Source organism: Fringilla coelebs (assembly GCF_963513975.1).
Source record: "Fringilla coelebs genome assembly, chromosome: 29".
In the NCBI taxonomy this organism is placed as follows: Eukaryota; Metazoa; Chordata; class Aves; order Passeriformes; family Fringillidae; genus Fringilla; species Fringilla coelebs.
Genome location: NC_140055.1, coordinates 3,529,158 through 3,545,798, shown reverse-complemented (window position 1 = coordinate 3,545,798; position 16,641 = coordinate 3,529,158). Strand labels below are relative to the sequence as shown.

The 16,641-nt window shown below is 52.6% G+C and overlaps 1 protein-coding gene across 1 annotated transcript in view; it reads right to left on the bottom strand.

Annotated features, from left to right (window-relative positions):
• Nucleotides 1–13,393, bottom strand: part of LOC311163996 (cilia- and flagella-associated protein 45-like) — a gene marked incomplete at both ends in the record, with an annotated part of 61,450 nt that extends 48,057 nt beyond the window's left edge. Inside the window, 4 exon segments of the mRNA XM_084223220.1 lie at nt 11,697–11,823; nt 12,127–12,254; nt 13,038–13,093; nt 13,156–13,393. Of these exon segments, the coding sequence (XP_084079346.1) occupies nt 11,697–11,823; nt 12,127–12,254; nt 13,038–13,093; nt 13,156–13,393 (549 nt within the window).
• Between the last annotated feature and the right edge of the window lie 3,248 nt (nt 13,394–16,641).

The window sequence follows — 16,641 nt, the reverse complement described above, 5'->3', positions numbered from 1 at the left end:
GGATTGCAGGGGATGGAATGAACAGGAGAAGGTTCCTTGGGAATGGGGTGCTGGGCCATGGAGATCCTAGGGAATGTCAGTATTGGGATGGGGGTCCCAGGAATGGGGGTCCTAAGGAATGGGGGTGCCATGGTTTGGTTCCCAGGGGAAGAGGGGTGCCCGGGGTGGGCAGTTCCATGATATGCACAGGGGACCCAGCTCCATCCCTGGGTGACTCAGATTTCTGGGTGATCTACAGCCCAGCAAAGTCCCCCTGGGGTGCTCATTATTGGGACAGGCATCACATGGGGGTAGCCTTGCTTCTGTGCCCTCCCCTGACCTTGCCTTTTTTTGGGTCTTTATTTCTCTTTTTTCCTTATTTTCCTCACTTTTGTTCAATGTTCCCTCAGCCCCAGTTCCTGGCTCAGCAATCCCGGGCAGCACCTGAGCAGGGAAGGGGTTGGGGAGACCCAGGGGAAAATTGAGGAGTAGGGGGGGCAGGGAAGGCTGGGGAGGCTGTGGGGGATGGAGGCGTTGGGCTGCGCTCCCTCAACACTTTCACTTTCACTTTACCAGAAAAGAAGGAAGAGGCCATTTCTGCTCAGTTTCAGATGGGAAAGGGAGGCACTTCTGTCCTGGGAGGGCACATCCAGGGCGGTTCTGTCCTGGAGGATCCTATCCAAGGGGGTGAGACATTCTGGCATGAGGGGAACTTTCCCAGAGAGTGTCAGTTCCAGAAATGTCCCTGCACATTCCTGGCCAGGTGCCTGTCCCAGGGTGGCACATCCTGGGGACCCCTGTCAGTGCAAGGGTGGGGCCCAGGCATGGCCCAGCCCCACTGCACAGGGATGGCCATTGCCCAGCCCTGCTCTGGCCAGCCCCAGGTGGCAGCCAGCACCTCAGGGTCCCCCCTGCCCCCTTGCCTTTGATTCCGGCAGCTTTAGAGCTGCTGCAGAGGTGAGAATTCTGTGGGGGAAAAAGGCCTGCCTGTGGTTTGCTCAGCCCTGCAAGAAGCACAAAACCCAAAGGGAGCCCAAGCAGTGGCTCTGGGAGGGCCTTTGATGGTTTTCAGAGCAGGGCTGGCTGGAGACACCTCCTGCATGGGCAGCTGTGAGGGAAGCAGTGCGGAAATGCAGGAATTGATCATTTTGTCCCTTTGCCCAGAGGACTGAGAAAACCATAAAACTCCTACAAAGACAACAGCAATCTGCCTAACAACCTGAACTGGACCCTCCTCTTTGAACAAAACCTGCAGCCTTCTGGAACCTCCAAGAATGAATGTTTGGGCTCAGGATGTGCACAGAAGAAGAGAGGGAAAAGTGTGGAAATATTGAGCACACGAGGGGCTGGGGAACATGGGTATCACAGCAGGAGCAGGGAGTGCCCAGACAGGGGAATTCAGGGAAGGCTGAAGTGGATTTTTCAGGGAAGCAGACCCTGAGGCACACAAAGACATTTCCAGAGATTCCTGTGCACTTTCCCAAGGATGGACAGAGCTTCTCCCCTTCCTCCATGGGAAGTCGATCAAGTTTCAGGTTGGGAATGAGAAACATGGGGAGCGTTCCTAAATGTGGCCCAAGAAGAGGCTTTCTTAGGGCTGGGTTGGTGCCCAGCAGGCAGGGAACAATCCCATAGAGCTGTTGGACACTGAGGGAGATTCCACACTCTGTGTTAGTCAAAAGCAAATGCTGGGCACCCCCATTCCCATGCACCTCCACATTCCCAGAGACTTCCCTTCTTCAGGACCACATTTCCCATGGACCCAATCCCTGGGATCCCCCATTTCCCTGGACACCCATATCGGGCTCCCTAAACTCACTGAACCCCCCCAAACCTGTGAACCCTACGTTGCACCATGTCCCACCCAGCCTTGTCCCCATCCTGTGCCCAGCTTGTGGCCACCCTGCCCCCATCAACGGCCACCCACACATGGGGACAAGACGTGACCTCGCTTCCTTCCCCTTCATTGGAAGAGCCGCCAGCCAGGGGAGCGGTGGCCACAGCAGCCAGTGACAGCCAGTCCACATGGCTGGGGACACCAGAATGGCTGGGAAGGTGACACTGCTCCTGTGGGGTGAGTGCGCTGGGCATGGGCCTGACACCTCGGGGATGGGGAGGGGAGGGGATACAGGGGTGCTGCGGGGTGCCCTGAGGTCCGCAATGCCAGCAGTGCCAGTCCCTGTTACCCACAGTGGACCTTAGTGGGACTGGGGATGTAGGGTGGCTTTGGGACAGGAACAGGGGGCAAGAATTTGGGGCTGGGGCTGTGGGGACAGGAATGTGGGGACTGGCACCTTTGGGCTCAGGTAGCTCTGGGCATAGGGACAAGTGAACTGGGATGCAGGGAGAGAAGGGGACAAGAACGGTGAGGATGTGGCCATGGGGATGGGATCATGGGGATGGGATCATGAGCTGGTGGGGGTGACCTGGGCCAGCCTGGGCTGTGTGCGTGGTGTTTTTGTGCCCAGGGTGTCCACAGTGTCCCCATGTTCTGCCTCAGCCCCAGGTGGCCTCGGTGTCCCTGTTCCCAAGGTGTCTGTGCCACAGGGATGTGGTGCATGGGTGGCTGTGACACAGACATGTCCCCCTGCCTTGCCAAATCTTTTGGGGACCACCCAGAAACACTTTCTCACAAGAACTGCTGTCCCCATGGGCACAGTTTGGGGACAGCCACCACACTCAGTTCCCCATGTGCCTCTGTCCCTGCAGTGCCACCCCCACCCAGCCCTGTCCCTTCTCCCTTCCAGCCCAGAACCTCAGCCTCGCTGGTGAGTCCTCAGGGGATGCCATGGCCCCACCCTGCTGTCCCCAGCCCTGCTCTGGCCCTGACAGGCTGGTGTCCCCTGTCACCCGCAGGTGCCCAGACCACCCAGCTCCTCGTGCAGCCCCCCTGGAGGCCGGCGGTGCTGTGGGACCGGGTGACACTGACCTGCCAGGGCTCGGGGACCACCGGTGCCACCACCTGGTACAAGGACGGGCACCGCTGGTGGCAGCAGGGACCTGACTGCCTCACTGTCACCGAGAGTGGCACCTACGAGTGTGACAGACCCAACACCGGGCGCAGCCCCCCCGTGACCGTCTCATACGGTGAGGGGGGTTTGGGTGTCCCCAGCCTGGCACCCGTGGGGACCCTGAGGGCTCTGGGTGGGCTCTGCTCCATGGGTCACCTCCTGCTCAACCAGAGCCCGTCCCCTGCTCTGGGGTCATCCCAGAGCATCCCAGTGTAGAGGGACCCACATTTTGGAACTCGGGATGCCTGGTGCTCTGGCTGTGACCCAATAGGGGGTCCTGGTGCCATCGGCTGTGACAGGTCCCCTCTGTCCCCCAGACCTGCTGGTGCTGCAGGTGCCAGCACCGGCGCTGCTGGAGGGGGACACGGTGACACTGCGCTGCTGGGGCAAGTGGAACAGCCCAGTCACCTCAGTGTCCTTCTACTGGGAGGAGACAGAACTGGGGGTGTTCCCCAATGGGACCGAGCTATCACTGTCCCCTCTGCAGCTGCACCACAGCGGCCGGTACAGCTGCGAGGGCTGGATGAAATACTGGGGGTCAAAGAAGTCAGCACCAGTGACAGTGACCGTGCACAGGGAGCACCCGACAGCTGCCACCCCAAAACCTCCACAGCTTCTCCCCAGGGACTCGGGCTCACAAATCCTCCTCCCCTCTCCTTCCCAGAGCTCTTCTCGGTGCCGGTGCTGGAGGGTCCCCCCGAGCCCACCCAGGGGTCCCCCCTGACTCTCAGCTGCCTCAGCACCCCCAGCCCCCTGCAGCCCCCAGCCCCCCTCCTGCACGTGTTCTGCCAGGACAGGCAGGTGGTTGGGGATCCGCAGGTTTCCCCGCAGCTGCTGGTGCCTGCTGTGGGGGTCTCCCACTCGGGGAATTACAGCTGCCAGGTGCGCTCCAAGGACGGGACCGTGCGGAAGAGCAGCACCTGGCTCCACGTCACGGTGCGCAGTGAGTGCGGGGATGGGCACGGGGAGCGCCCAGAGCCCCCTCGAGTCCCCTGCCTGGGCACCTCCACACCCCCAAGACACTTTTCTAATGTCTTTCCACCTCTGCCCTGTGTCCTCTCACCCATCCCTGATGTGACCCCATCCCCGACATCCCCCACCACAACCATCCCTCCCCCGTCCCTATCCCACCACACCAGCTGCCAGCCACGCCCTGTGCCTTCAGCCCTTTCTGTGTCCCCGCAGTGCCCGTTGCCAATGCCACCATCTCCCCCGGTCCCCTTTCACACCCGGTGCGTGCCGGTGACAACGTGACCCTGCACTGCTCAGTGCAGGTGGGCTCAGCCCCTGTCACCTTCACCTGGCTGCACAACAGGCAGGAGGTGGCCCGGGGTCCCCTCCTGGAGCTCGGGGACATCGATGTGGGACATTCGGGCACCTACCAGTGTGTGGCCACCAACCAGCTGGGACAGGATGGGCACCGCGTGTTCTGGGCACTCAGCCTTGGGCTGGCCCTGGAGGTGACCCCTGGCAAACTCTGGGTCACAGGTGGGGTCACACGGGGTCACCGGGGTGTTCAGGGCCCCCAGGGTGTGTCCCCCTCTGTCTCCAGCAGTGGCTGTGAATGTCAGCAGGACCCTCCTGTTCCTGCTCCTGCTCCTGGCTGTCATCGGGGGCTGTCACTGGTGGTACCACCGGGGTGGGTGATAATGGGGGGGGATGGGGGTCCTGGAGTGAGGGGCAGGCCCCTGAGTGGGGGCAGAGATCCGGGATCCAGTGGGAATTGGGGCTGCAGTAGTGATTTGGGGGTCCATGGGTGGTTGGAGCTGCTGAGGTCCCAGGAAGGGTCAGGGGTCCCAGAGACCCCTCAGTCAACCCCTCCCCTTTTCCTTGCAGCTGCCAGGAAGCCCCAGGACAGGTGAGTGGGGGGCTTGGGATGGGACTCTCCTTTCCCCCTCCCCAGGCACCACCCAGAGCCCCCCTTATCCCCACAGGAACCCCAGATGAGGGGGCTGTGCTCAACACCCACCTTGTGGGGACCAAGTGTGCAGGGGGTGAGTGCAGTGGGTTACACTGGGCCATGTCACCTACAGGTGTCACTGCCCGGCCAGGTGCCCACGACCAGTGTCACTCTCAGGGCCCTCATGGGTGTCCCCCAGCCCTGCCCCACCTCAGGATCCACAGGTGACCAATGTGGAGCGATCAGGATTCTACAAGGGACATCCGGATCCCTATGACTATGAGAATGTGTAGTGACACTGGGGACACTGGGGGGCACTGAAGGGCATCGGTTCCCATCATGGGTCTCTTCTTCCTCTTCCCAGCACCCCAAGGGGCTCCTCATTCCCCCTCCCAGTGCTGGGGATTCACATGAGGTTTTTCTCTCTTATTGTACACAAAATTCAGTTTTTTGGTCAAACTCTGTGAGAAACAAGGCTCAATCTTTAAAATTTTTAAGTGTTTAATAACAAATAAAAGGGTCATTAAATAGCGGGCTGGGTGCTTGGCAGCTGCCAGAGGCACACTGTTAACTACAACAATTCTTCCTACACATCATTTCATCGTTTTGGTTAAATACACACTCAGGAGGGTTAAACATATTCAAACATTCTTTCCAGTTTACATGTTATTGGAATTCTTTTGCTTGGTTTGATCCTTGATTCATTTTCATAATGTACACACCATACTGCAGATTAAATTTTATATGTTTTATGTGCTCACAAGGCCCCCCTGTTCTGTGGTTTGACAATTCTTGATGACCGAAGGGTCAGTGGCAAATCCCACTTTGCAGTCTCTCTTTTTTGCTGTTTATTTTCTTGCTACGTTTCAATGTGTTCTTCTCATACAGATGAGATCCTCCACATTAAATCAACATTAGCTATTTCACACAATTATCTGAGTTTTTCCCACCATTGTCCCTTAGTTACACAAACAAAGCCATTAGCTACTTCTTTAACAGTTAATGTTGTAATACACAGCACATTGTCTCTATCTTGATATTTTGGGAGAGCCTAAACTATAATATATTTATCACGCTAAAATATATATTGTGCTCAGGGTTAGGGTAAAAAGGCTGCCAATTTGTAGTGTATCTAAAACAGTTAAAAAATGATTACAAACTGAATTATACCAAAATATTTTGCAAAACCCAGTATAATAGTGAAAGCCAGTGACTACATAGTCATTCATAACAGGGGGAAGGTGTATTGAAGGGTTTTTTTCCCTTCTCCATACCCTGCTCTGATTTTGTCAACAAAAAATTCAATTCATATCTCTAAATCCCAGGCAGTTTTACCCATATCAGGATTTGATGAGTGATCTCTCTTGGTCCCTGTCTCAACCCAGGAACTGTTTGCTCAATTTTCTCTCCCCATCCAGGTGTGGATGGCAGTGAGAGAGCGACTGTGGTGGGAGAGGGGCATCCGGCCACTGTCCACCCACAGGAAGGCAGGCAGGAGTAGGAGGGTCCAGGTCAGGCTGTTGAGCAGATGGTTGTAGGATTTGCAGTAGCTCTGGGTCTCTCTCAGTCCCTTGGGCAAAGGGACAAAATGATCAATTCCTGCCTTTCTGGATTGGTTCCCTCACAGCTGCCCCTGCATGGGGGTTTTCCATCTAGCCCTGCTCTGAAAACCATCAAAGGCCCTCCCAGAGCCACTGCTTGGGCTCCCTTTGCGGTTTGTGCTTCTTGCAGAGCTGAGCAAACCACAGGCAGGCCTTCTTCCCCTGCAGAATTCTCACCTCTGTAGCAGCTCTAAAGCTGCCAGAATCAAAGGCAAGGGGGCAGGGGGGACCCTGAGGTGCTGGCTGCCACCTGGGGCTGGGCAGAGCAGGATTGGGCAATGGCCATCCCTGTGCAGTGGGGCTGGGCCATGGCTGGGCCCCACCTTTGCATTGACAGGGATCCCCAGGATGTGCCACCCCTGGGACAGGATCCCCCCAAGACAGGACCTCCCCCTTTCGCATCTGACTCTCAGCACAGCCTCTTCTCTTCCAGGAAAAAGAAAAGTGTCAGGGGGGGCACAGCCCAACTCCTCCATCCCCTACAGCCACCCCACCCTTCCCTGCACCCCCTACTTTCCATTTTCCTCTCCCCTGGGTACCCCCAACCCATTCCATGCTCAGGTGCTCCCCATTGTTATAGATGTATGGTAAATGCATGCTATAAGTAAATATGTCTATATATAAAATATTGCATTAATCTACCACATGCCCTTGACCACTACGGCCAAGAGCATAGTCCCATTTCTATTCAATCAGGCCCCGGAACACGCTAAAGGTAATATCAAGTATTTAGGCTAAGAATGAAGCCTTCCCGGGCCATGAACGGGGCCATGAATGTCGTCTTCCTCTACTATTCAAGAGAAGGATGCCAGGAGCAGATTACATCAGTTTTTCCGGCACCACCCAAGTACGTGTGAAAGAAAGCTACACAGACATCAAAGCTATACAGACATCGAGGCACGCCTTTTGTATCCGTACTGACTTGGTTATCCATGTGAAAAGAACATCCAGGAAGGACCTAGATGATTGTAGAAGTACCGGGACTGACTTTTGCATCCCTATGTTCTAACTCTACATATGAAGAAACACAAGGGACATCCTGTGTTATTCAGGCCTCAGGGAAAATATAGGGTATATAAGCGGGCTGTACTACGATCGGGGTGATCCTCCGGGGAAACGCTGGCACTCTGTCAGTCGGATCCAGGTTCACGCAGTGCAAAATTCCAGAGTTCACGCTGTCTTGGCTGTGGGGGATTTTTTGACAATTTGTATAATAAATCTTTGTCAATTTTTTTTAAATTTGGCTGCGGAGTCAATCATTTATAACAGGAGTGAATTATGTAGTATATCAGGGTATCCAACAAGGGGAATACCGAATAGTATAAAAGGGTACTCCATCTGTGGGGAACCCCCAGTGGTGATGGGTAGATGTAGAAAATTAAAAATTTGAAAAATTACCAGCATTAATTAAATTGGTGAAATGAATGGGGAGGGATTGGGGTATGTATATATATATATATATATATATATATATATATATATATATATATATATATATATATATTTAATTCATGCTATTCGTATATATGTGTGTATGAAATATTGTAAGAATCCAACACATGTCCTTGACCACCCTGGCTGGGAGCAGAATCCTATTTCTATTCAATTCGTTCCCGGACAATGCTAATGATAATATCAAGTCCGTCACCCTAAGAATGAAGCCTTCCCGGACCATGAAAGTCGACTTCCCAGAGATGCTTAAGCCTGTCAGGAGGACCACCACCAGGAGCAGATTACAGCTGTCATCCCAAATACCAGATTACAGCTGTCATCCTAAATACCGGGCACCACTCGATTACATGTGGAAGAGGGCCATATAGACATAGAGACTGGCTTTTTGCATCCCTACGGACCCAGCAATACATGTGAAAAAGACTGTCCTGGAGGAGGTCAGACAGTCATTGGGACACCTGGACTGGCTTTTGCATCTATATGATCTAGCTCTACTTATGAATGAACACAAGGGACATTCTGTCATTCCGGCCTCAGGTGGAATATGGGGGATATAAGCTGTCTGTATGAGACAGTCGGGGTGAACCACCGGGGAAACGCTGGCACTCTGTCAGTTGGATCCAGGTTCACCCAGCACCAAAATTCCAGAGTTGACGCTGTCTTGGCTGTGGCGGATTTTTAATTATAATTTGTTATCGATCAAATAAATCTTTGTCAAATTTTTTTAATTTGGCTGTGGGTTCGATTATTTATAAACGTCTGAATTTGGTCAAATTCTGTTTATGCAGCAGACACACACAATTGTTTTGAAAACTTTGGGGATGCAATTCAAACTGAGTTCATTTAGATCACTTGAGCTGTTCATTGAGGACATGACTACATAGGCCAAAAGCCTTGCATGATTCTTCAAAGTGCACACACTCTGCAGAAAGCAATTTCAATGAGTGCCAACCAAGGCTTGACCTGCAGCACCTTACAGGCTGGGATATACCCCAGAGGCCTAAAGGCCTTGCAGCTGTGGCAAACAGATGTTACTCATCTTGTCAAATTTGGCCGATCTGATTTTGTGCACGTGTTTATTAATACCTTCTTCTCTGTCCTGTGGGCATCTATTCACACTGGGATATGGGTGTTGATGAGTTAAGACTGCCTCTGTTATGAGCAGACTAACAATGTTTTGTTATTAATACTATAGTTTATAAAAAGAATGTAATGGTAGAAAATGTATACTATGAGATGTCTTCAACCATTCTGAGCCAATTTTGATTGAGGTTTTGATGGATAGCTGGTAAACCTCTGGAGCTGTGTTTGTTCTCTTTCCTGCAAGGGATCTCTCAGGATCCACCTCCTCCTTTAAATGAATAGGGGGAATTGTGGGTATTCTCAGTTCAGTCAAAGAAAGAACAGAGAAGATTCCTCCCAGGCTTAGCCTGGGAATCTTAGACAAAAGAATTCAAACAATTCTTATCATTCTTTCTCTAACCATTGTTTATAGTTATGGTTCTTCACAGCGTGCCATTCATAGGCATCAATATTGTGAGATGTTTTCTACTTTGAGACCAATCCAGTCCCACTTAGCGTGTGAGACTATAAAGTTCACTGCTTCTTGCTAAAAAGATTCTTCTTGAGCCTTCTGATCCACCTGAAGACTGGAGACTTTCTTTTCATCCCTGACTCAACAGCATCAGCGGCCCAGGCCTTGGGGATGATTTGGGTGCTCCTGGGCTCATTCCCGACAAAGGGCAGCACTCTGGGAGTGATCGGCACATCCCGAAGGAGCAGCCCGGGGCTGCTGGAGCCTGAGTGCTGCAGGCAAGGACAGCGTGAGGGAGCCGGGCCCCGCTCAGCTGGCGCTGCCGGAGGAACGTCTCATCCTGCAGGAGCTCGGCAGCCTCTGCTGGTGCCGTCGGGGCTGTCAGGGTCAAGGCCAGAGGGGCTGGGGGGCAGTGGGTGGAAGGGGCCGGGATGGGAGGACTGGGACCCCACTGGGGAGCCCCGAGCATGGAGGGAGTGAAACGGCAGAGGGGAGACCCCGGGATGGCGGGGGAGCAGAGACCCTGCGGTGGGGTCTGTGGAAAGGAGGGATTTCAGTGGTGGTCCTGGATCATCGGGAAGGGGCCCAGCTGCCATCGCGCTGTGAGTGCCGGGATGGTCATGGGGTGTCCGAACCCCGTGCCATCCCCAGCAGCTCAGTGTCCCCACCCACTGATGCCGCCACATCCCCAAGGCCACCAGAGGCCTGATCCTGCCCCGTGCTGCCCCCAAGCTCTTCCCAACCCTTCCAATCCAAATTCCCAAATTCCTGATTCCCAGATTCACAACGGGAATCTCCGACCTTGTGATCTTCCCTCTTCATCTGCTCCAGGTGCTCCAGGAACCTCTGGCCCTCCTGGAATTTCTGCCCAGCCCTCAGCACCCACTGCTCCTGGCACGGCTCTATCTGCTGGAGCACCTCCAGCTTATTGCTGGGAATTTGGGAAGTATTTTGATATTATTTGGGAATTTGGGAATTTGAGAATTTGGAAATGGAAAAGTTGTGGTTCCAGTATTGTGGAGTGTATGTGGTGGTGAAAGGGAAAGGCGGGGAAAGGGAAAGGGGACAGGGAAGAGAAGGGGAAAGGGAAGAGAAGGGGAAAGAGGGAAAAGAAAGGGAAAGTAAAGAAAAAGAAAAAAGAGAAAAGGGGAAGGGGAAAGAGAGAAAAAGGAAAGGAGAAAGGAGGGAAAAGGGAAAGGAGGAAAAAGGGGAGAAAAGGAGGAAAAAAGAGGAAAAGGGGAAAGAGAAAAGGTGAAAGGGAAAGGCAAAAGAGGGAAGGGGAAATGGAAAAGAAGGGAAAAGCGAGAAAGAAAAAAGAAGGGAAAGGGCAGAAAAGGGTAAGGAAAAAGAGAAAGAGGTAAGGGAAGAGGAAGAAGAGGGAAAAAAGGACAGGGGAAGGAAAAAGAGATAAGGGTAGGGGATAAGGAAAAAGAAGGGAAAAGTAAAAAGGGAAAGAGAAGAGGAAAAGGGAAAAGGAAAAGAGAAGCATGGATCTGATGAGCTCCTGCTTCCTGCAGCACTCCAGCTCCTCCTCCAGCTGCAGCTCCTTCTCCCGCTCGCTGTCCATGAGCTGTGCCAGGCGCTGCTCCTCTACCTGCAGCTCCCCCTGGATCTGCCGCCTCTCCGCCAGCTGCCTGTCAGGGATGGAGCTGCAGCAGGCAGGCAGCAGGAGCTGTGGGACATGGGAATGGAAATAGGAATGGGAAATGGGAATGGGAAATGGGAATGGGGAAGGGAAAAGGGAACCCTGGAGCTTCTCCTGCCTGTCCAGGATGGAGCTGCAGCAGGTGGTCAGCAGGAGCTGCGGGATGTAGGAATGGAAATGGGGTAAGGGAATTGGAAAAGCAGAAATGGGAAAGGAAAAAGGGAAAAAAGGGGAAAGGGAGGGAAAGTGGGGGAAAGGCAAGGAAAAAGGTAAAAGTTCTGGCTATACCGAGTTGAGCCATCGCATCTCATCCTCCTAATTCAGCATCATCCCAGCTGCGCCTACCGCAGCTCCTGCTGCTCTGTGCTGCGGGCCCGGCTGCGCTCCTGCTGTGGGACAGAGACACTGCTGGGGACACTGCTGGGGACATTCCCGGGCCTCCTGCAGGACAGGGACACTGCTGGGGACACTGCTGGGGACACTGCTGGGGACATTCCCAGGCCTCCTGCGGGACAGGGACACTGCTGGGGTCATTCCCGGGAAATTGTGGCTCAGGAAATTGGGAGATGACCACAAAAGCCGCATCCTGGTGGGATTTGAGGATCTGCAGCCAATCCCCGATCTGCCGCGGAGCCTGAGCCTCCTCCTGGATCCACTGAAATTCCTCAGTGCCGATGATGAGCGAGGCCGGGGGTCGATCCCTGGGAATTTTGGAGGACACGGACCAGGATAAGGGACATGGAGACAGCTTCTGGTGTCCCCCGTGTCCCCACATCCCATCTGAATCACCAAATCCCTACACATCCCCAAATCCCCTCAGGGTCCCAAATTCCCAAGTCCCCAAATTCCCCCTGAGTCCCCAAATCCCACCTGGGTCCACAAATCCTCTCCAAGTCTCCAATTCCCTTCTGGGTCCAAATTCCCCCCTGAGAGCCCAAATCCCTTCTTAGTCCCTGAGGGTTTTCAGATCCCTTTTGGGGTCCCCAAATCCCCCTGAGCCTCACACAAGCTCCCAGATCATGTCCTTGGTGAAGACCCGTATGGTTTTGGGTCTCTCCTGAGGCGAGGGCACTGGGCCTGGGGCGCTCCTCACATCCCGGAGCTGCATGACAGGGCTGGAGGGGCCTGAAATCTGTGGGGAAAAAAAGGGGTGAGACCCCAAAATCAGCCTAAATCTTCCCACAAATCCACCCTCCAAATCCCAAAGAAATCATCCCAAAATCTCATGAAAATAAGCACAAAATCTCCTCAAAAGCCCTCACAAAATCACCCACAAAATCCTCCCAAAATCACCCCCAATATCTCCCAAATCCCTCAGAAGCCCCCAAATATCTTCAAAATCACCCTAAAATCCTCCACATAATCCATCAATTTTGGGTTGAGATTTTGGGGTGAGAGACTCCCAAATGCCCCAAAATTCCTCCAAAATGGCTCCAGCCTCATCTTTTTTGACCTCCCCCCCTCTTCCTCTTTGTCCTTTGTTGTGTTGTGTTAGGTTGTTCTGTTTTCCCCCCTCTGTTACTAACGGTTCAAGCTTGATTCACTCCACCCACCCTCCTTCCAACTGTCTATAATCCCAACTCCTCCCATATCCCTATAACAACATATGTATCCCTTAAAAAAAACCCTCCCTGATGCCCTGTCTGTCACCTGGCGCTCCCTCCCTTCCCTCTAGAAACTTCTAGCTGGAGCGTCAGGTGATTGGTCCAGAGGCCGGGGCACCTCTCTCTGTGTCCTACCATTGGTCTACCCCAAATGTCCATCCTTGTCTCCTCCCCTATGTACCTCACTCTTTAAAAGCTGCTGTGGCCTTAGGGTGGGGTCTCCAGTTGTGGGTTTGATTTGCACTGAATAAAGTGTCTGCACCTGCAGCTGGAGTCCGCTCTCTATTTCTCTGTTGATTGTAGCCGCAGACCTCGTCCACCACAAGGAGCTGTGCCCCACCGTAGCGTGGGACAGACTCCTTAGGCGCTGACCAGGGTGATCTTACCCGGGAAAGTGCCCCCCCCACTGAAGCGGAGCTGGACGCTAACCGGGCGACGAGGAGGGGTGAGCCTCCACTCTAAGCTTTTCCCCAGCCTGCAGCTTCAGTCCTTGTCTCTGCCCAGCTCGGTGCTCTGCACTCGCCGCAGCTGCTCCTGTGGGGACAGGGGACATCATGGGGACATCCCGGGGGCACAGCTCCGTGAGATCTTGGGGACAGCCCAGGGACATCTCAGGGACAGCCTGGGGCATTCCTGGGGTCTTCCTGGGGGTCATTCCCAGGGACATCCTGGGGCATTCCCTGGATCAATAAAATCGGGATCAGGAAGATCGGGATCCAGAAAATCAATATAAGGAAAAATGGGATTGGGAAAATCAGGATTGGGAAAACTGGGATCAGAAAAGCGTGATCAGGGAAAGCAGGGTCAGGAAAATCAGGATCAGGAAAAGCGAGATAAGAAAATTTGGGAGGGGTGTTCCAGATTGCAAGGCAAGATGTATTCTATTGCCATCTGTATGGCAGTTGCCTGGTGTCAAGTGGGCAATTCTCCTTATCTCTCTTCCTGAGGGATCATAATCAACAGGGGGACATCTGCTGATAAGAGGCTATTGAATGTCACCACATGACTGATAAGAACTATAACATCCCATTGTGAGATGCTCCACCCAGAGGGAGGAGCCAAGCATTCCAACCCAGATATAACTGGGAAGATTCTGACACCAGCACAGCTCTTCTCCACTGGACTCCCCAGAGGAACAGCAGCTGCTTCTACTTCCACGGATCTGCAGAGGAGGAATATACCCCTTTCCTACAGGAACCCCCTGCTCCAACAGAACCATGCCTGACACTCCAGGAGGATGGCAGCCCTTTTCCAACGGAACTGCTACCAACACCCTGACCAACAGGGAGTCAGGTTGTGTTCTGGCTCTGTCAGTGTTGTTCTAGTGTATTGCATTGTTTTATTTTATCCTTTTTTTTTTTCCCTTCCCTATTAAAGAACTGTTATTTCCTGCTCCCATATTTTTTGCCTGAGAGCCCCTTATTCATACCAATTCAGAGGGGTGGGGAGGGTTTGCATTCTCCATTTCAGGAGAGGCTCCTGTCTCCTTTAGCAGGCACCTGTCTTTCCAAACCAAGACAGATTTTGGTGCCCAATGTGGGGCACGAGGGCACATAAACAAAAAGAGAATAACAGTTCTTGAATAATCTATTTTTTGTGTGTGTGGCTATAGAAACCTTGCTAGGCGACACCATGTAGTACAGCGTACCCTGGTTTGGATGGCACGTGATTGTAGCTGTATTTCTCCCATTTGTAGGCCCTTATCTAAACATGAGTCCTATAACCAAAGCCATTGTAGCTATTATCCGTTTTTTCTTATAGGTGAATAAGGTGAGAAATTAATAGATTTTTAACTTCTTCTGGAAAGCAGGCACATGGATTCACAGCTATCACACACTAACTGTATGTTTTTGGGGTTACTTTAATAATGCCACCTTCTGTAAGGAAATGACACCGGGGGAAATCTTCTTCCAACCCTTTAACATCTTTTTGAGTCCATCTCACCAGTTTTTTAAGAGATCAGATCCACTCTAAATATTAATGATATCATACAGTGGCTGGTGTTGCTGATAGGCCTGTTCTATTTAGCATTTAGAGAAAAGGGGGGACTAACCTGGATAACTACCCTGACGCCTACCCCAGAACTTAACATGCCACCAGAGTCTAGGTCTGCTGCTGCCCCAGAGCCTGACCCTACCCCACAGCCCACCCCAGATGTGAACTACCCAGATTGGATGAGGGGTCTAGTGAAGGAGATACGTGAGAGGGGCCAGATGCTGAAGAAATACACTTCCCCAGCTGGTGAGAAGCCCTCCCCCTGCCTTGAAGAGGGAGAGTCTAATAGTGCAGCAGCAGAACCCACAGATGTTACAACTGTCCAGGTTCCAGCTGAACTGCAGAGGCCATCACAGCCAGCAGCAGTTGCCCCTGTAGAAACAAAGAGATCAAAGACAAAAGCAGAGCACCCAGATAGGGGAGGGCCCTCACAACCCACAGGGGAGACAGAGGTTGCAATCATCACTGAGTCCCTGACGTACGAAAGTCTCCGTAATCTGCACAAAGATGTTGTACAACGGGGACGTGAAGCTTATACAACCTGGCTTCTTTGGGTCTGGGATCTCATGGGTACAGGTGTCCAGCTGGATGGTGGTGAAGCAAAGTATCTGGGACCCTTGACTCAGGACTCAGGTATCAATCAAATTCTTGTAAGCGAGCCAGGGTCCCTTTCCCTCTGGGAGTGGCTTTTAATAAGTGTCAGAGAGAGGTTTGTCCACAGGGAAAGAATGCAGGAGCAGCACCATAGAATGCACTGGAAGACTCTTGAGGAAGGGATCCAACAACTAAGAGAAGTGGCAGTATTGGAGGGACTCTTTGGGAGGGATGGACAGCACGATAATGACCAGGTCAGATGCACAGGGCAAATGCTGTGGAGTCTGGCAAATCTAGGGCCATCTCAATACACCACCTTCATTGCCACAATTAATGCTGATACCAACCGAGAGACAGTGAGTTCTGTTGCAAATAAGCTTAGGAATTATGAAAGTATGATCAATGGCTCCATGCAGGCTCATGTCTCTGCCATAGTCCAAGAACTCAGAGAAGAGATGAGAGAGATGAAAGAGCCAGTGAGAAGGAACAATCCCCACATTGCACCAGTGTGAGTGACAAGCCCCAGATTCAGAGCCCAACGTTCTCCAGCTAGAGAGAGAGGGTACACCCCACGGGCTGACCTGTGGTTCTTTAGGTGGGACCATGGAGAAGATATAGGAAGGTAAGATAGAAAACCCACTTCTGTCCTGGCAGCACGGGTGCGTCAACTCAGGGAGAGAAACACTAACTGAGAGAACTCCAGTAAAGGGAAGGTAGCCTCTACCTCTCATGACCGAGCTGCTGAGTATGATATGTCAGATCCCCTTGAGGGTACTTCTACCATGTATGCCCAGGAAAGAAATAATAACCAGGGTTAGAGAGGCCCTGCCTCTAGCCAGGGAGAGGCACAAGAAAATCAGATTTTCTGGACGGTGTAGATCTGATGGCCTGGCACATCAGAACCACAAAAATATGATGCTTTAGTTGATACTGGTGCGCAGTGTACCCTGATACTATCGGGACATGTGGGGGTGGAACCTGTTTCCATTGCTGGGGTGACAAGGAGATCACAGCAATTGAACCCTTCTGGAAGCCGAGATGAGCCTGACTGAGAAAGACTGGAAGAAACATCCCATTGTGACTGACCCAGAGGCCCCGTGTATTCTAGGCATAGACTTCCTCCGGAATAGCTATTACGAAGACCCAAAAAGACTCAGATGAGCATTTGGCATAGCTGCTGTAGAGGCAGAGAACATTAAGCAGTTGAACACCTTGCCTAGATTGTCAGAAAACCCATCTGCAGTCGGTCTCCCGAATGTGGAAGAGTAACAAGTGCCAACTGCCACCTCGACGGTGCACCGCCGGCAGTATTGGACGAATCGAGAT